Here is a 20,799-nt window from a genome sequence, read left to right on the forward strand (position 1 = left end):
TAAGATATGTTGCTGACGTAGCTGTTGCCCTGGTGGAGTGTGATCTGATGAGTCCTGGCACTGTTTTCCCATGAAAAGCATAACAAAAGCGGATGCAGTGGGCTATCCATTTTGAAATAGTCTGTTTGGAAATAGCCTTTCCTTGAACACCAGCAGCATAAGACACAAAAAGTTGTTCAGATTTTCTGAATGACTTTGTCCTGTCCAAATAGTATCGAAGTTGCCTGTGAATGTCCAAGGAGTGAAGTAGTCTCTCCCCTTCATTCTGGGGGTTTGGATAAAAGGTGGGTAAATGGATAGCCTGATTCAAAGCCACACTAGATACTACCTTTGGCATGAAGGTAGGGTTGGTACGTAAGGAGACTCTGTCCTGATGGAAAATGAGGAAAGGTTGCACTGCCATAAGGGCCTGTAGCTCCGAAACCCTGCGTGCTGAGGTAATAGCCAAAAGCAGAGCTGTTTTCCATGACAAGTATTGTAGTTCTGCTGAGGAGGCAGGTTCGAAAGGAGGCAATGTCAATTTTTCCAGCACGAAGTTAAGGTCCCAAGCTGGAGCAGGTGGTTTTCGTGGGGGCCTTATATTTTTTGCCCCTCTAAGGAAATGTCGTAGTAGAGGATGTGAGAATAAGGGGGGATCCGTACTGTACTGGGCTGAAATAGCTGAGGCGTGGATTTTGATGGATGAGAAGGAAAGGCCACTGTTTAACATCTCAGCTAGGTACTGTAGAATCTGAGGTATATTTAATATCCCAGGATTTTGGCCTTTTGTTTGGTTCCATGCACAAAATCGCTTCCATTTGTCTGAGTAAGCCTTTCTAGTACTGGGTCTCCTGGCCTCCAAGATGACATTCTGGACCTCCTTTGAGAGGAGTGTAGATTGGTAAGCTAAGGTATTTTCCATGCAGCTAGATTTAGTGTCCTGAGCTGACTGTGGAGGATCTTGTAATTTTGCTGAGACAACAGAAATGGGAATTGAGGTAGGATCCAAGGTGGTGACTGAGACAGGTTCTTTAGGAGCGGGTACCAGTGCTGACAAGGCCAGTCCGGAGCAATGAGAATCATTTGTGGCCTCTCCGCTCTGACTTTTAATAATACTTTTGTCAGTAAGGGTAGAGGTGGGAAGGCATAGGTTGTCAATGTTGTCCAACTGAAAGATAGAGCGTCCACTTTACAGGCCTGTGGATGGTAGGTCCTTGTGCAGAATTTTTCATCTGGTAATTGGAGTGGGAGACAAATAGATCTATGTCTGGCTGTCCCCATTTTCGTGTTATCATTGAGAATACTTGAGGGTGTAATTCCCACTCGTGAGGGTCTGTCACATTTCTGCTTAATTTGTCTGCCCGTATGTTTTCCTTTCATGGTAGGAATTGCGCTTGTAGTTGTACCTGTAAGGCCAATGCTGTGTCCCACAGGGTCATTGCCTGTCTGCACAGGGGGTAGGAATGTGTGCCTCCCTGCTTGTTTATGTACCACATAACTGTGGTGTTGTCTGTTCTTATTAATAGTTGGCCTGGATGCAATAGGTCCTTGAAGGCTGTAAGAGCATTTTGCACTGCTAGCATCTCCTTTTGTTTGATGTGAAGGTGCATCTGTTTTTGAGATCATCTTCCTTGAATGCACTGACCTGCCGTGTGTGCTCCCCAGGCGTAGTCTGAAGCATCTGTTGTGATGGTTTGATTTGCTTGAGGTATGCAGAAAGGGAGACCCGTGTTTCCTTGGCATGCTTCAGCCCACCACAAAAATTCCTTTTGAAGGCATGGAATGAGTGGTATAATTGTTTCCAGGCTGTGTTTGTGTTGAGACCATAAGTTTTTTTAGGTACCATTGTAGTTTCCTCATATGCAGCTTTGCAAATGGTATTAGAAGAATGCAGGATGCCATGAACCCCAAAGTCTGCAGGATTTTCCTTGCAGTGAGCTGGGTTAAAGTTGCCATTTTTCTGAAATATTGAGACAGTTGCCCTTTCTTGTCTGGCGTGAGATAAACCATCTGGGCCGTTGTATCCAAGCTGGCACCCAGGAATATTATTTGTTGTGAGGGTATTAGTTTTGATTTCTTTTTGTTTACTGTGTACCCTAGGCAATTTAACATTTTTATTACAAACGCCAGGTGCTGTAGTAGAATGTCCTTGTTGTCCGCTTGGATCAGGCAGTCGTCCAGATATGGGTAAATTTGTATTCCTCGTTGTCTGCAAAATGCAATTACTGATGCCAGGCATTTCGTAAATACTCTGGGCGCAGTAGATAAGCCAAAGGGCAATGCAGAGAATTGATAATGCGTTGTACCTGCAAGAAATCTGAGGTATCTTCTGCAATCTTGTCTGATAGGGACATGCAGGTATGCCTCCTTGAGGTCCAACGTTACCAGCCAAGACTCCTTGCCCAGCATGGGAAGAAGCTGCTGTAATGTGAGCATCTTGAATTTTGGTACCTCTAAGTACGTGTTCAGGATAGATAGGTCTAAGATGGGTCTCCAAGTCTTTGTCCTTTCTTGGTACCAGAAATAGTCTTGAATAAAAACCTTGACCTTGTTCTTTTGTAGGTACCTTTTGAATTGCTTTCATATCCATGAGAGCGGAAATTTGTTTTTGTGCCTCTGCCCATTGATTTTGTGGCAGGTTTGGCATGCCTTTCATTTTTGGAAGGGTATGAAAGTGGAATCTGTAGCTTCTGTTTATGATGTCCAGAATCCATTTGTCCTGTGTAATAATGTGCCAGTTGTCTGAAAATAAGGCCAGTTTTCCACCCAAAGGTGCTGCCATTAAATGTTTGTTTGGCAGGCGTAGGGGGAAGTCATTGAGCTTGTTTCCTGAATGGTTGAGGCCTTTCTTCTCCACCTCTAGGAGTAGTTGTTTGCCATTGTCTAGGTCTGAAAGAACCTTGTGGTTGTCCTCTGCCCCTGGGGCATCTGTACCTACCCCTTTGGGGTTTGTCAGTGGCTGGAAAGGACCAGTTTTTTGATGGCCAGTTCCTGCTGAAGCGAGGAGGTTGTACCTGCAAAAAAATCTTTAACTGTTTGCATAGCTTTTGCCTTTTCTTCCATTTTCTTTAAAACCTCCTCTGCTTTGACACCAATTAATACATCCTTTTGCAATGGTGCATCCAATAATTTTGCTTTTACATGATCTGGTAAGGTTTGCTCTTTTAGCCAAGCGTGTCTACGTATCACAGAGCCGGTGACAGCTGCTCTACATGACGCCTCCAATGCATCAAAACCACACTGTAAAGTATGTTTTCCCACTTGTTCTGTTCCATGCAACAAATCCTGCATCTCTTAAATCTGGCTATTCTGTTTGTGTCATCTTAAGCTTCAATTGAGAGATCAGAAACTGCTGGTATTTTAGCATGTGAAATTGGCAGTTTAAAGCCCTCATGGCTAAAGTGGCAGAAGTATACACCTTCTTCCCCCATCTTTCTAATGCTCTGGAATCTTTTTCTGAAGGTAAAGGCTTTTTAGCAGTAGAGGCCTTAATCCCCTTTGGACCCTGTGAAATGGTTTCTGGGTCAGCAGCAGGGCTTTTAAATAGAAACTGGTGGGAATCGGGGACCCGGTAGTATCTGTCTGGTTTAACTGGGGCAGGAGGCAAGGAGTCTGGATTCAGACTGGCTTCTGCAAAAACATCATCCAAAATATCCAAAACAGGAGGAATAGCAAGGGGCCTATGCTGAGGACTTTTCTTAGAATCTGAGTAGTCCTGTCCTTCCCAGTGGAAGTGTTCCCTCAAGGTACGCAAGGTTCCCCCGAAGGAATAGTCCTCAGGGGGGGAAACAGAGGGAATTGATTCCTCTGCATCAGAGTCCTCATAGGGAGAATAGGAATTATCCTGGTCCTCAGAAATATCTGAGGTAATGGAAGCTTGATCTGAGGAAGGCTAGTCTTCCTCCAACCTGGGTCTTTTTTCCAAGGGGGGCTGAGAACCCCTGATAAGAGAAATTAAATCCTCAGCCATCCTGAGCATCTGCTTTTTAGGCAGGGGTTGCTGGGAGGGGGTCTGAGGACCCTGTTTCCTAATTTTCATAGGGGCTTAAGACTTTGCAAAATATTTAATGGTAATAGAAGTAGGTTTGAAAACACCTTCAGAAACTGAAGGCCTAACTAAATTTTCTGGTTCCCCGCCACGAGTGGAGTCGGTGTCTGGAGAGGTAATCGGCTCCGGAGGGCCTACAAGTTCAGATGGTGAGGTCGCCGGTAAAACAGATTCAGCGGTAGTCAGGGGCTGCGAAGGTGCCTCACTGAGAACCGGAGATCCGGCGGCAGGCCTAAGCGAGGTCTCTGTATCCAATTTGGGCCTCGGATGCCTATCTTTATCTTTTGAACGATGTAATATCGAACTGTTAAGTTCGAAACCCAAAAAGTACGAAAACACAGAACAGAGAAAATAAATAAGTAAATAAATAAATAAATCGCTGTTCCGGTACAAAAAAACACACACACTTGAAACTTCAACTAATGTGGGAAGCTGTGCCCAAACACCCCCCCCCCTACTTAATTATACCAACTCAGATCGCACCACAGTGGAGGAAATAGCAAAGCCGCAAAAACGGCCCACCAATTTTTTTTCCTGGGGGGGGGGGGGGGATCGGTATTTTTATGTTTTGAACATTTGGGTTTGATATTACAATGTTCGGACTCCTGCGAGTTCGACGTTGCAATGTAGACTCGGCTACACCAAGCTTATAACAGGAGAAGACCTGAATATTAGTCACAGCAATGAGCAGCAGATGCTCTGCTAACACAGAAGGGGAAAAGAACAATGCAACTAAATGACAACTTGCATTAATAACACGTCACAATACTTCTTAGATTGTTGAACTGCACAAAGAAGTCTGGGGTAGTAAGCCAACTGTCAAGGCAGCTTCAACAGACTGCTTTAAACAAATTTCTTTACACAGGTGATGCATAAGTTCTCCAAAACAAATGTTTCTTATTTTACTGTCTGCAAATGTTAAAGTATAATATAGTGAAGAGTACTAACACATGCTGCGCAGAAGCTGCAACTGGTTTAAAACGTTAAAATAATGAGGTACTTTACAGATGGCATGTAAGAATGTGGCATAAAGTAATACGCTATGGATTAGAAGGACAAATAGTTTGGTGCTTTCTGACAGAACCAAATGTTTAATTTGCTTAAGTCTTTTGATTTTTCTGACCTGTCTGTCTATATTATTAGATCTGAAAAGTGTGTATCAATTTAAGTGGTTAATTTTATTCCATTCAACTACTATAGCCACATTTTATTTTGAGACTGAGACTCTCAGTAAATTTAGCAAACTCACGGCTATGCTCTTATTTCCAACTGTTCCTCTGGACTTGACGTCTGCTTAACAATAAGCAAACCTCATCTCACAAGAGGCGAAGTCTGATGCCCCACCACGATGCTAATAGGATAACCATGTACATCCAATACGACACTGATGACTGATTTGCTGAAGGTCTGGAAGGAACCAGTCTTCATAGGTTCATAGGTGTTTACCAGGCTAAAGACCACAAGGGCCTTTTTAAGCATAGCCAAACATCCCAAATCTCTGACAAGTTGTGATACCCTTGATAAGTGTAAGCATAGGCCTGGGAAATGAAACATTTAAAGATTACCTGTCTGCATCAGAGACATAGGTGCCAAACCAGAGAAGAATTTCCAGTTTCCCATCCAACTGTCCAAGTTGCACTTGAATTGGATTAAGGAGGAACTCTGCTTCGCAGGGATGGGCAGCCGGTTTCATACACGGGGTAGTCTCTGGGATATATACCCATCTCTCCAGTAGGTTCTATTTATATCACAGGCAGGGTTTTAAGTCTTTAGACTGGGTAATTCTGGTACCGTTTGTTTTGTGGATATGCAGGAGGTCCAGAGTGGGGTCTGACAATGCCCTGTATGCCAGCCATAGATCTCCCCTCAAAAGCCTGTGGGAGACCGAATACAGGGATAGGGCCTTGAAGCAGTCTGTACAGGACATATTACTTACGCCCTGTATTCTTTTAGTGAGGAACCTCTATGGACATTCCACTTGTTGGATATGCCTGGTTAGGTACATACCAAAGGGGGCATTGTACTCAATGATAGGTCTGATGAATGCCGAATACAGTAGAACAATGACTTCCTTGGACTTAGATGCCATACCTTTGTTTATAAGTTGTGCAACATAGAATGATTTCCTCTCTACTGTAGACAGATAATGATCAAAGGCTAGATTACTATGTGTGTGTCCCTAAGTACCTGACTATTGGGTCAACTCTAAGGGGTGTGTTTGTCAATGTGACAGTTACCAGGGACGGAGGACTTCCCAAAGGATACTATTATGCATTTCTTGGCATTTCGTTTTAGTCCATGACTCTGACTCCAGTTGTTTGTGTCAGCCCTTCCTGGAGAACATTTGTGTCAGTGTGAGATTCAATGACCACTCCTAATTTGCAATCATCTGCAAATTTAGTCAGCCAGAGACAACTGACATTGGCCTTGACTTCTGAGCAGTAAATGCCAAAAAGGGGCGGTCCAAGGACTGATCCCTGAGGGACTCCACTTGTGACTGGCCTCTTTTGTAGAGGTGGACTCCCCAATTCTGACTTCCTGGGTTCTGTCTGTGAGCCAGCTGGCTATCCACCAGGTGATATATCAGTTTGTAACTAACCTCTTGTTTGTCAACAATGCCCGAGTGGGGTATTGTGTCAAATGCCTTGGCCAGGTCAAGGTAGGCAGTGTGAATGATTTTGCCCTCATCCATTGCTTTGGTGACCTTCTCAAAGAAGTCCACCAAGTTGAGTAGGCATGATCTGCCCTTGACTAAACAAAGCTGGGTTGGCTCCAGTGTCTGGAGGTTTACCATCTCTCTACTGATCATCTCCAGGACAATTCTTTCCATGGCTTTACATACAAGACTAGTGAGACTTAGGAGTCTGTAATATCCAGGGTCTGTAGATGGCCCTCGTTTGTGCAGAGGGATGACTGTTGCATTTCTCCATTCAGGAGTCATGAAGCTTGTTTGGAGGCTACACTTAAATAGGAATTCTAGAGGCCCTGATAAGTCATATTTCATGCTATTTAGAAGGCATCCTGGGATATTGTCTAGGCCCATTGATGCAGCGTTCTTCTTAGAGAGAGCATTAAGGACCTGTTCCCTAGTGATAGTAGGGGGGAGTTACATTTGATGATATTCCCAGAGGGAAGGTTGAGGGGGACAGAGGGGTAAAGTTGGAGATGAATTTATCAGCCAGGAGGTTTGCTGTATCTTTGGCTCAGTATATGTGGGTCCATTTACAATGAGTTCTGCCACAACTGTGTATTGCCTTTGAGATTGTGGACATAGCTAAAGAATTCTTTGTGGTTGTCCTTGGCCTGGGAGGTCAAACTTACCTCAAATTTGGCTTTGGTAGACTATTTGTCCTCCGAGTTATTTGTTTAAGGAGAGTGCTTTTATCCTGCTGGGTGCTGCACCTCCTAAGTTTCGCCATGATTTTCTTCCTCCTGTTATACAGCTGATTGATTTTGTGATTCCACCAGGGTGGCTTGTTTTTTGAGTTACTTCTGTACTTCTTCCTGGTGGGTACAGCTGCCTCTATGCAGCTATTAACATGCTTGTACAAGGTTTCTGTGAACAGTTTTGCATAGGCAGAAGTGTTCTCAGGGTTTATAGGCGCTTGAAATACTGCCAGGTTCTCACTTAATAGCAGGAGGTTAGCCTTAGAACAGTTCCTGAATATTTCCGGTTTAGCGGGGGAACAGGTTTTATTCTTACTTCAAAGGAGACCGTTTTGTGGTCTGACCTTTCCAGGGAAGGCATTACAGTAGGGGGTGTGCAGCACTCCCCCATATTAGTGAGGACCAGATTCAGTATGATTGCACCCCTGGTTGGTGTATTGACTATCTGGTCTAAGGAGTTTGTGTTTATAAAATCCAGGAATCTCTGTGCATGTAGGTTTGCTATCGCATAGGATTCTCAGTTAATAGTGGGGTAATTAAAAGTCTCCCATGAATATCATATTGGGTTGGATGGTTAGTGTTTCTATTAAGTTTAAATACATGGTATGGGTTTCCTGGGATACAGAGTGGGATCTATAGCTTGCAAGGAAGTGGTATTGGATTTTACCTACGGTGATTTGAACATGAACTAGTTCAAATGCATTGTCCTGTTTGACCAGCCTTGAAGTATATTTATTTCTGATGTAAATAGAGACACCTCCACCTCTAGTCCCTGCCTGTGAAGTAGCTGGTCTAAATGTGTGGAAGGCATTATAGCCCTGCACTGTTGGTGTGCTGTCCACGGCTTTAAACCATGTCTCAGAGACCGCACTGACATCTTCATTCTCTAGGGTAAAAAGAGCTTCCAGGGAGTGGATTTTTTTGTTTAGGCTCCTAGCAATGAGCAGTAATACCTTTAGATTTTCTTGGTTTTGATTTGCTATGTTAGCAGTACTTTCAGTTTGGCATTGACTAAAAAAGGCACTATGGGGGAAGACAGTGTTTTAGCTAATATTCGAAAGCCTAGAGGAGAGAGGTGCAGACCATCCCTGGCAAAGCAGGGTGGTCTGCAGATCATCTCCTTCCATGCTGATAAATATTGCACCCCCTTAGAATGACGTCAGAAACTAAGCCAATTATTAAAGTCAATCATCTTTTGTTCGTATTGTGGCATCATGCTTGGGGAAAGTAAAATGCTGCTCAATGCTAGGCTCATACGAGTCTGAGACACATATTCCGAGAGCTTTTGTACTGACAGTTCAATAAGTGATCCACTAAAATAATACTCTTAAAATTCATCTATTTTTAAAACAGATAAATCATCCACAAGTCAGGGGTGGCAAAAAGCCAAACATTTTAATGATCCTGAGAAACCACAGAGCAATGAGAAGAGTGTAGCTGTGGCACACTCAAGGCCATGTATTCCTTAGTCACCACCCTCCACTGCTAATTGTACTCAAAATGCAACAACCAAGGTACAGCAGACTCCCTGTTACCTGGTCTCGCTTTAACCAGCCAGAACACAAACAGAGAACACCACCTGCATGTCCTCTGTGCACTTGGGAACATCTCGGCTTATTGTTTTACTCTTAAAATGCTAAAATACTGAAACAAAAATGAACTTGCAAATTCATATTGCTTTCAACATTTTAAGAGTAAAATGGTAAGCCAAGATGTTCCAAAGGGCTAGGTTGATAACAATAACTTGTTGTAAAGCTTTTTCTGATGAACCAGGCATTCATTTATCCAGCCTAAGGTCCAGTCCCAGCGAGACCAGACAAGAGGGAGTCTGCTGTACATGATATAATTAGTCCCTTTTCTTGCTGTTTGTTCCTGTCACTGTGTTGCAAGTTCATTAGTATACTGGGATATACTATTGTTTTATTCAGTGGAAGTGACAGAAATGAATAGAATAAGTTGCCTGACATTCCCATTCAAAGAAACAGTGCCCAGATGAATTGTCTTGGTGGCAGAATCCAGCCCAAAGTTCAAATGCATCACTTCATAGCAAATTTTACAAAAAGATCAGCAGACTCACAGAAACAATAAAGTTAAAAAGAGGTGTCAAAAACAACAAAGTAATTTAGCATTCATTTCATTCTTCTTCACAGTAAGAACAAATGGTTTCATCTGAAATGGAAGTCAGTAGCTATCTTTATGAGAAAGGCTGCTGCACAGAATAAAAGTGGTAGCTTACCAGAGTTTCACCAGCATCTGCAAGAATGATTGGGACTTTTCTGTAACTTGAAAACTTGACTTCTTTGCGCATGACTGGGTTGACTTCCACCACCTGGTATGGTAGGCCATGGTAGTCAAGGAATGAGCGTACTTTACTACAGAAAGGACAGGTTTTATACTGGTACAAAGTCAGCTGCAACTCATTGCCATTAATCTGAAATTAAATGGAAAAAAGAAAAGAAAATATCAGTAAAGCAAAATTTCGCTAAAAGCTTATATTGATCCAAACATGAATTAGTAGAAAGGCTACCATAGCCTGCCATAAACATCCTTGGGATGGGGCTTTATCCTGGGACAAGTGGGCCAACTGAAATGACGCATATAACAAAATAGCAAACTACTTCCTGAAAATTACTCAGCTCATTAATGCAATAATAAAATACTTCACAAATTGTGTAGCAGTGCAATGGCTCCTTCTCAAGAGGAAGGCAAATTCTGCTACATCTCAAACTTTAACCAAACTAAAGTGAGCCATTATTCCATATAACAACAATGCCCAATCTGGTTGTGGAAACCCAAGAACCATGCATTCTAAAATCAGAAGTGAAGTGGTGTGACCAATCAAGTTCCAACCATTCAAGCAAATTCAAAATATTCTAGTTTCATTTCAAATACTACATATCATTTTAACAAAAAAAATAAGTTCTCCTTTTTAAATGCATATTGGAAAAACAGAGAAGCTCTATTTTCTTACAGGAGCCCACAACCAAAAAAAAAAGCAAGAAAAAGCACCCCATTCTCCATCACTAGGTAATACAATGTTGGACTTTGAGTACTGCAATTTACAGATATTGAATTCAAGCCTTGGAAGGCCACACCCGATAGAAACACTACATATAAAAAGGGCACATTAAAAGCCCTTGACAGAAACAAACTTATAAGAGGTTGAAATAAAAAATACATTGTAGTCAGACATAGAGAATACATGTGAAAAGGTCAAAACAAAGTTCATAATGTTTGGAACAGCCTAGTGCACAAAATTGATAAGAGAGTATAGTATAAAGGAAATGACAGTGTACAGACTTGTCCCTATATACAAGGCAAGCTCTCTTTCAGGAAACATAATACACACAATAAATCATATTCTTTACAGTGAGAATAAACCAAAAAAATATAAAATAATACACTGGGTAAACGCTCCGTTGCTCACGTTAAATAAAATTAAGTATATCTAGTAGAAGAACAACAATGGAGCGTCCAAGGCAACAAAAGTTACTGAGTCCTTTACCATAAAAACTTTTTATTGTTGGCAACAGAACAGTGGTAGGCGCTTTCGCATACAAGCTTCCTCAAACCATAAAATAAATACACACAACTCATTTCATATATATATATATATATATATATATATATATATATATATATATATATATATCTATAGAGATTCAAATTCACATCCTCCAATAATAAAACAACATCAATTAAAACAAGGAAAATCTTAAAACCATAGTACCTTAAGAAAAATCATAGTACCTTGAAAAAACATGCGAACAAAAGGTTAAAGATCTCTTCCACAAGACAAAATATAAAATGTTATATACACCACACCACACCTTAGACCCATCATTAATATGAATAGGGTTGTCTTGAGAGACTCTAAAAATTTTTTTAAGACCTCTATGAATGTGTACAAGGACTACATGACCTTGAAAGTTTACTTTTTGTCACCATGGACGTTCAGTCCCTTTTCATGGTGATTCCCAATGATTTGATTTAAGTTATGTACACAAATATCTTGAAGCCAATAGTGAATATCAGATTACTCAAATTGAACTTGTTTTTTATCTTTTGGAAATTAACAATCTCTTTACATTTAATGGAGAGGTATATGTTCAGAAACATGGCGTATGTATGGGCACTTGTACCAATAGCTACGCCATTATGTTTCTTGCATATTGGAAGAATTCTATTTTGTTTAATTTGGATGAATTTCAGACCAATGTGTTGTTTTATCGTCGGTTTGTCGACGATTTGTTCCTTTTTTGGAATGGAACTATAGCCGAACTTTTTTTTGGAATGGAACTATAGCCGAACTTAATCATTTTTATGATGTTACGAATGGGTTGAGCTTGTGCCTGAGATTTACTATGAATTTTTCCTTTACACGTATTGAATTTTTGGATTTGTTTATAGAGAAGTTAGATAGACCTATTATTAATACTGGTATTTTTCGTAAGACCTGCTATAGGAATACTCTTGAGTAGTTCAAGTATGCATCCGAATTATATTTTTCGGAATCTAATGCGAGGACAGGGTATCAGAGCATCTAGGTTGAATGCCACACCAGAGAGCTTTGAGACTGAGATTATAACCTTGGAACAGAGACTATTAGAGAGGGGCTATGAAAAGGAGGATATTTCTAGGAGTTTGTCTGACCTTGATTCCCTTAGAAAGGGCACTGCAGCTCCATATTATGGACCCCCTGTTGAGGCGACAGTGGGTGTACTCAAGAATCCCTCCAATGAGAGAGGACTTGTGAAGATTCCTATGTTTTATACACAGGATAAAAGACTATTAATTGGAATCTTTGAACAGCAATGGTCTATTTTGCAGGTGGATCCAACAATTGGTGGGATAGTTGGTGAGAGACCTTTATTTCTTTATAAAAATAGGAAGAATTTAAAGAGGTTATTGTGCCATGATAGGGATCCAAAAACGAATTTTATTGAAGCAGGCGTTACTCTGCCATGTGACAGTTGTAATTTTTGTCATTTAATCAATACTTCTACTTTTTTTTATCATCCTGATCTACATAGAGAATTCATTTTTCACACGGATGCTAATTGCAGGACCTCAAATGTAGTGCATCTAGCTGAATGTATTCTTTGTAAGTCATTTTATGTTGGGAAGACGAATAGGTCCCTAAGTGACAGAATGAGGGAGCATATGTACAGCATTAGAATACGATCTGAACATAATACCTTATCAAAACATGTTGTAGAGTTTGGTGAGATGCACTCTTATTTTTAGGGTCATTGAGAATATAACACCCACGATCAGAGCAGGGGATATTCGCAATCATACTGAATATAGGGAGACCAATTGGATGATTATTCTGAGAGCTGACAGGGGTACTGGACTCAATGAACGGGCTTCATTGAAGCCTTTATTGAAAAAACGTAGGATTCGTAAATAGTAATAGAATGTTGCATAATGTTTTATATAACATTCTATATTTTGTCTTGTGGAAGAGATCTTTAACCTTTGTTCACATGTTTTCTCAAGGTAGTATGATTTTTCTTAAAGTACTATGCTTTTTTCTCAAAGGTACTATGGTTTTAAGATTTTCCTTGTTTTAATTGATGTTGTTTTATTATTGGAGGATGTGAATTTTAATCTATATATATGAAATGAGTTGTGTGTATTTATTTTATGGTTGGAGGAAGCTTGTATGCGAAAGCGCTTACCACTATTCTGTTGCCAACAATAAAATGTTTTTATGGTAAAGGACTCGGTAACTTTTGTTGCCTTGGTCACTCCATTGTTGTTGTTCTACTTGATATTCTTTACAGTATTTTATACGGTCTGGATACCATATGCCATTACATTCCATGTTACGAAAGAAATTATTTTTATCAGCTAGCTCAGCTGGTTTGTATAAAACTGTGGCTTTTCCCATCTCAGGTTCTAACCCAGATCGCAGGATGCGTGGAAATAAACAGCACAAGTCCAACAGCAGATGCACATAGGCCCTAGCCTCAAAGATACCAGCAAAACAGAGAAAAACACTTGCATCTCTTCTATCAAGATATCTTTGGAGATAGGCAGATTTCCACTACATAACTGAAGAGTTTCAACATTTAAATACACAAGGACACTTTATTTTTTTTTTAATACTACACTTATGATAAAAAAAGACAGACATTACCAGCCAACACCTTCTTTAATTTTGCCTGAAATGTACCTTTTAAAATTCAAAACATGCAGAAATATCTTCCATCCATCCATTCCTTGCCCAGTGAAAATATTCCCAGTTGCTATTTTATTACATAAGAAACCTCACCTACTCAACAAGTCAACATTAAAATGTCAAAGCTGCCCGAAAATGTCATGCGATTGTAAAGTTATGGAGTTCGCATTCTAAAAATTTTGTAAAATACTTCCTTATCAGAAGTAGGCATGGTCTCCTAGGCCAGCTCTCAAACTTTTTTCCCTTTATAGCCAATAGCTTTTTTATTCTATTATTATTATTGTTAATAAGAAAAGTTACTGATATCCGCGGTGGTGCTGCAGTAGCATTGTTACCTCACAGCAAAAGGTTCTCCCGTTCGATTCTCGGCTGGAGTCCGGGGAGTGCCTTCTGTGTGGAGTCTGCATGTCCTCCCCGCGGTTGGGTGGGCGTTCGAAAGACATGCGTAAATGTGTTTGCCTTAGATGAAGGCTGAACGTCGAGCTGGCACCTCGACGTTCATCAAAATCTACTGCCAATCATTAGCGGACCGGAGTTCCGCTGTGGTGAGCCCTAACCAGGAAAAGCCGAAAGACAAGAACAACTGATATAAAAGCAAAAAGCAGGGGTGAAGAGGGGGCATATGTTTAATTAAATCACAAAAAACATTCAACAGTTAAGGACTGAAAGCCAAGATTTAGCAAAGGCAACAGCCAATGGCCAACTACCATACATACAAAGGTATGCAATAGGTAGTATGGCTCTTGTTTAACAAACTACAGGCACAGAAATGACTAATGACAGAAAACTGTACAACTATGATCAACACACAAATGACTATATACACCCCATCAGGTATAAGACACTTTGTATTTTCATTAAAGCCAGTAGCTGTAGCAATTCATGTTCAGTAAAGTCACAACTTAATTGTTGGTAAAGGAAATGCCAACATTGCACTTACTTACAGGTATGCATTACTATAGCAATAAGCCATGGTTGGGCATCAGTAATGCTGGATTTACCCAAAGATAGTGTGGTTTGCTCACAAGCATCGTGATGCTCTTCGGTGTTCTTCCCTGGTATTCTGGGGCTTTACTGATGTATTGCTCATGTGTATGGGATTTTCGTTCCAATGCTTACACAGTACATCAGTGCTGTGTAAAGGAAGCAATGGAGAAAGGAAGCTCTCTCTCTTTTTTTTTAAATTAAAAAAAAAAAAAAAAAATTGGGAGAGATCAAATGTATGGGAGAAACAGGACAGAGACAATATAAGGTTAGATACATTTCTCTAGTTTTGCAAAACGTACCTGGATTGTCCCTGTATTTTTCTCTGTCCTGTCTGTCTTGTTCTTTTGAGGTCTCTTTTTTCAAGTTTATTTATTTATTTTAAATTAAAGAAAGTATATGCTAAGGAAACTCTACTTAATAGAAGAAAGTCTGAGTGATAGGATTTTTTCCACTGGTATATGCTCACTTTCCGATGAGCACACCAGTTCGGCTGACCAATCAGCATGCTCATTTTTAAATGTTAACGGCTAGCCATTGCAGAATACTGTATAAAGATGTTAGAGGTTTAAGGGTGATCCAATCCCCGCTTCATACATAGATGAACACAAACACACACACAAGCATCACTACCCTAAAAAAGAAGTTATGTACTCACCATAATGTTCCATGTTTGCTGTCCATATTCTCACCTTCATTCTTGATGGTTGGGTTTGGTAAAGAGCATCGGTTCTGACTCGGCCATATACTAAAGCTCGAGAGCTTTCACTGGCTCGAGGCTACACCCTATCCTAAGATGCCTAGAGACAGTTAACCAGATCTCGTTTGTAAGAAATCAATCACTAGACTATCCAACCCACTATGGTAAATACAACAAACCCTCTGCCTAGAACTCATGAGGCCCGAAGGGAATCTGAGAACTCATACCCAATTTCAAAAAAATTCCTCTCAATCCTCCAAGAAGGGGAAAGGACAGTGAGATGCAAGAATGAAGGCGGGAAAATGGACAACAAACATGGAACGTTATGGTGAGTACATTAACTTCTTTATGTTCTGTTGTCCTATCTTGCCTTCATTCTTGATGGATGGGACAGCATCCCCAGCACCTTCTTCTTGGGAGGCTCAAAGGAATAAACTCTTCAGAACAGTGGAACCAAAGGATGCCCTGTTCCAGGAGGCCACATCTACTTTGTAATGAGTGATAAAGGTATGAGGGTTAACCCATGTGGCTGCAGCACAAATTGAATCCACAGGAAGTCTGGCTTGAAAGGTAGTGGAAGTAGACATAGCTATAGTTGAATGACCTCAATTTTTTTCCAGCAGCTGCTTATGCTGAGAGTTATAAACATAAGTAATAGTGTCTGTAAGCCATGTAGATAAAGTGACTTTTGAAACTGAAGTCCCTTTTCTATTTTCTGATAATGAAACAAACAGTTGGTCAGATTTTCTAAATTCCTTAGTCCTATGCAAGTAAAAACGTAACTGCCTACAGACATCCAACTGGTGAAGCTTGAATTCTGCCCTGTTGCCATGACTGGGAAAAAATACAGGTAGCTCAATAGAGTGATTTAAATTGGACTCAGAACATACTTTTGGCTGTTAGTCTTCCAAATTAAGAACTTTAGTGGACAAAAGGAGGCTTGTGCGAATGGAGGGATAATTAACTAAGCTAGTACCAAATTTAGATCCCAAGGAGATGGTTGTTCTCTTATGGGAGGTCTTAAAAGGAATGTATCCCTTAGAAATGCTTTGCATAATCTGTCAGACATAATATTGGATCCCATGCCTCCCACATGGTAGTTAAGATATGGCAGCTAGCTGTACTCGTATCGTGGCTGCAGCAGCACCTTGATTACAGGTTTCTGCTAAAAATTCAAGAATTGCTGATATAGGGGCTGTAAAGGGGTCTATATGTTTTTTGTCAGCCCAACAAGAAAATCTCTTCCATTTGCTCGTATAAAGTTTCCTAGTTGTATTCTTGTGCGACAAAACCAGAATGTATATTACTGCAGGGGATAATTCTAGAAGCCTGGCTAAGATGGGAAGTGGAGTAACCAAGTTGTCAGCTTGAGGGTTTGAATAGAGGGGTGGAGCATTCCTGACTGATGAGTCAGAAGATCCGGTACTGGGTCCAAGATCAAAGGCTCCTCCTGAAGCTGGGGCCATAGGAAGGGGAACCATATCTGACGAGGCCAGTACGAAGCAAAGAGAATTAGCCTACAACTCAACGATCTGGCTTTCCTGAAAAACTTTGGGTATTAATGGAAACAGGGGAAATGCATAAAGAAGTCTCGGGGGCTAATCGTGAACAAGTGCATCCTTTGGGGACTCCCCCGGGAGGTGTCATTAGGGCAAAGAAGCATTTAGAGTTAATGGACGTGGCAGAGAGGTCGCAGCAAGGCTGGCCCCACTTGCACAAAATTTGGTTCGCAATTTACTGTTTCAGAGACCACTCATGAGGCATAAGAATTGCCCTGCTTAATTTGTCCGCTATCACATTGGATTTTCCCAGGATGTGCATTGCAATCAGAAGACATTGGGAAGATATTGCCCATTGCCATACTCTTTGAGCCTCTCAGCACAGGGGGTAAGATCTGGTTCCGCCTTGTTTGTTGATGTAACACACTATGGACATATTGTCCGTTTGTACTGCAATTGGACCTAGTGGAAGAGATGTCTGGAATGCCTGCAATGCCAGAAGCACCGCTCTCATCTCTAGGACATTGATGTGCAAGTGATATTCATGTTCCTGCCAAGTCCCTTGGACAGTCTGTCCCAGATAATGCCCCCCTACACCCTATCTGGGAAGTGTTCATGGTCACTGTAGCTACAGGCTGGGGAAGAACAAACGGTCTGCCTATCGTTACCTGCATGGACTAAAACCACCATTGTAGGTCCGTCTTGCAGGTGTCGGTAATTAGGATCTTGTGCGACATGGCTAAAGCCTGCCTGAGCAAAGATTAGCCACTGTAATACTCTCATGTGTAAACGAGCTAGTGTGACTAATGTTATTGCAGCTGCACTGAACCCAGAACGTTCAGGGCAAACTTTCTATGTACTTTCTTCTTCACGAGCAAGAGTGACACCAGATTTTTTTTTTTTTTTTGCTACCATGTTTTTTGTGTTTAAGTCTGCCCCTATAAAGGTAATATGCTGTGAAGGCAATAAGGCAGATTTTTCGAAGTTTATAGTGATGCCTAGCTCTGAACAAAGACGGATGGTAATGTCCCTTGCTTTGGTCAGAAAATGCTTGGTGGTGGCGGTTAAGAGCCAGTCGTCTAAGTACGGAAACACTTGGAATCCTATATGCCTCAGGTGAGCTGTGACAACTGCCATGAATTTGGCAAACTCTCTGGGGGCTGTAGTGAGACTAAAGGGCAGAGATCTGAACTGGTAAGGACTGGCTCCCAGCCGGAGGTGTAGATATCTCCTGGATTGCCTGACCATCTTTATGTGGTAGTATACGTCCTGAAGATCTATTGAGCACATCCAATTGTCTTTTCCCAGAAAAGGGAGCATAGACTACAGTATCACCATCCGAAACTTTGTTTTCTACTTGTTTAGCCTGCCGAGATCCAAAATGGGCCTCCAGTCCCCTGTCTTCTTTGGAAATAAAAAGAAACTTGAATAAGTTCCGATCCGATTTGGTCTGCGGGGACTTCTTGGATGACTCTTTCTTAGCAACCTTTGAATTTCTAGGGTTGCTTGATCACTATGACTGGGTGGTATGTCTGGGAAATACCTTGGTGAAAGGGGTGGAAAGGAGAAAGGAATGTTGCATCCCCTGGATATGATCGACTATACCCATTTGTCTTGAGTGATGTCCAGCCAGGTTTTTGGGTATAGTGATAATCTCCCCCTGACTGCCTCCAGAGGTGGACAAGTGGGCTTCCATTCTTCCATTGTTACTTCCCCCTCTGGCCCTGGGGGAAAAAAATCACCACGTGCATCCAGCGAAGCTCTTTGGGACTTCTGGAACCACATTTTTCTGCCCTTCTGACCCTTGGGATAAGGTATGGTAAGGACAGAGAAACGTACTTCCACGGCAGACCGAGTTTAGCCTTCTTGTTTACACCTGGTAAAAGTCACTTTCACTTTTGGCCCGAACAAAAATGAGCTGTCAAAAGGGCCGTTAATAAAGGAAGAGTTGAACGGTTCAGCAAACTCACAAAGACACATTCAGGAATGTCTCCTCAGAGCTATTCCTGTGCCTGCTGCACTGCTCGGTCTACCGGCTGCAAATGATATGAGGCGCATGGAGGAGTTTATTACAGAATTTAAGTTAGCAAGCTGAGTTTTTACCTTGTCAGGTACCCCTGCAGCTCTAGTACACTGGAGGGCATCTCCTAGCTCCTTGAAAAGATCCCTCTGAAGTCTAGTAAAGTGGGAAAAGTAATTCAGAGGCCTAAGGGTAAAGGCCGCTGAAGAAAACATACACTTCCCGTATCTGTCCATCATACGAGAATCCTTCTTCAGTGGATGGACAGATGAAGAAGTTTAGGCTAATTCCTTCTAGATGACAGCCGCAACAACCATAGCATCTACTGGGACACCTTTAATCAAAAACTGTTTATCCTCCGGGGCTGTAATACATTTATTGGGCCTCCTTGGAGCTGCCTCCTTGGAGCTGGCTCCACACATTCTAGAGTGCCCCCACGCCTTTTGACTGACTACACCAAGAAGCTGGTCAAAAGACAGAGACACGCAAGAAGTGGAGGGTCGAGATCCGAATGCCTCCAGGTATACAGACTCTTCTTCAGAAGGGGAAAGGGTCTTCCAGCCACCTCTCTGCTTCAGGATGTCTAAAATGTCTGAAAAGGAGACATCCTCAAAGGGCGACCAGGGGACCCTTCTGAATTCTAAGTCCTTATTCAATGTGACAAACTCAGGGGAGTTCAGGTGTTTCCTCTTACAAGTTCTCTTCTGAGAGACCTCCTCAGAGGGACACTCCGAGGAGGTTTCAGAAGAGAGTGGCTCAGACATTGGGGTCCTGGGGCATTGGATCTCTATGCTTGGGCTGGAGGGATGGTGTGGAGGTAGGCACTGTCCCTTTAGGGGGGGGGGGGGGAGTGATTGGAGCCAAGGGTGGTGCAGTCTGGGGGGACAGCACACTCATCACCTCGAAGGCACCACAGCCCTGATCTGAAAGAGCCTCCGGCTCAGAGGAACCTGGAGACCTCCCCCGCAACAAGGATGATGGCTCCAAGGCTGATGTGGGCACCGAACTCACCTGCACTGAAGACCCGAGTGGAAGAGTCAGATCGACAAGGATCCAATTTGACCTGCGGAACCAATGAGGGAGTGTCAGCTCCCAGATCCCTCAATAGAAGGTAACATTGACGAGATCAGACGAAGTCGGAACCGAGACACCGGGAGTGGTTTTTGGATCAGACAGTTCCACCACAAGGACCTCCAGGCACTCTGGCTCCAACCTCTTATCCACCTGCTCCACATCATCATCTGATAAGCCCCTGGAAGATCGAGAAGAATGGGTGGATGATCTATGGCTACCAGCCACCAACTGCAGAAGGGGTGACTGTGGCACCAAACGGGCCGGCTCCAAGGATGGTGACCGGCTCCTTTTTTGGCTCCGAGGTGGAGCCGAGGGAGACAGACTTCTCTGATCCAAAAGACTTCACATCTGAAGCTACTTATTTTTCTGGTCTCTGCTGATTTCTTAAAGGACTTATCCAAAGATTTAGAGCCCTGATTCCCTTTGACCATCTCAAAAGGTCACTTTAACAAGCCCTTGACTATCAGTTTGTTTCTCCACACCTGCAGGACCCTAGAGCTAAAGCCGTGCCATACAGAACAGGAATCCTGCAGGTGAATGGCTCCTAAACAAACACAACTATTGCGCCCACCTGTCAAAGACATTTTTTGCGTACACAAGTCACACTTTTTGAATCCAGACTGTTTTGACCCTTTTGTAGAATACTTAGACATGATGATTAGTCACAACTATAGTCAACAGTGCTAAGAAAACACAGCTATAATGTACAGCCTTTACGCAATACAGTAAGCAACAACAAACACAACAAGAGAGGAGACAAAAACATATATATATTTTTTTAATTTTATAGGGAAAGAAAAAGGGTCTGGAGGAGAGGTCTCTAAGTTAAACGACGATCTCCTCTGACCCGAGGAGGCGCCTCTAACTAAAACAGTGAAACCTTCAAAGTTTAGGGAGTAAAAAGGAAAGGGCTAAAATAAA

The 20,799-nt window shown here is 42.0% G+C and overlaps 1 protein-coding gene across 1 annotated transcript in view; it reads right to left on the reverse strand.

The window, feature by feature from the left end:
- PTGES2 (prostaglandin E synthase 2) overlaps positions 1–20,799 on the reverse strand; it is a 488,316-nt gene that overhangs the window by 433,044 nt on the left and 34,473 nt on the right. The window contains exon 2 of the mRNA XM_044058142.1: positions 9,651–9,845. Within this exon, the coding sequence (XP_043914077.1) occupies positions 9,651–9,845 (195 nt within the window). The remainder of the gene's footprint in view (positions 1–9,650; positions 9,846–20,799) is intronic.

This window comes from Protopterus annectens, chromosome 16.part0 (assembly GCF_019279795.1).
Source record: "Protopterus annectens isolate FY-2018-M chromosome 16.part0, PAN1.0, whole genome shotgun sequence".
In the NCBI taxonomy this organism is placed as follows: Eukaryota; Metazoa; Chordata; order Ceratodontiformes; family Protopteridae; genus Protopterus; species Protopterus annectens.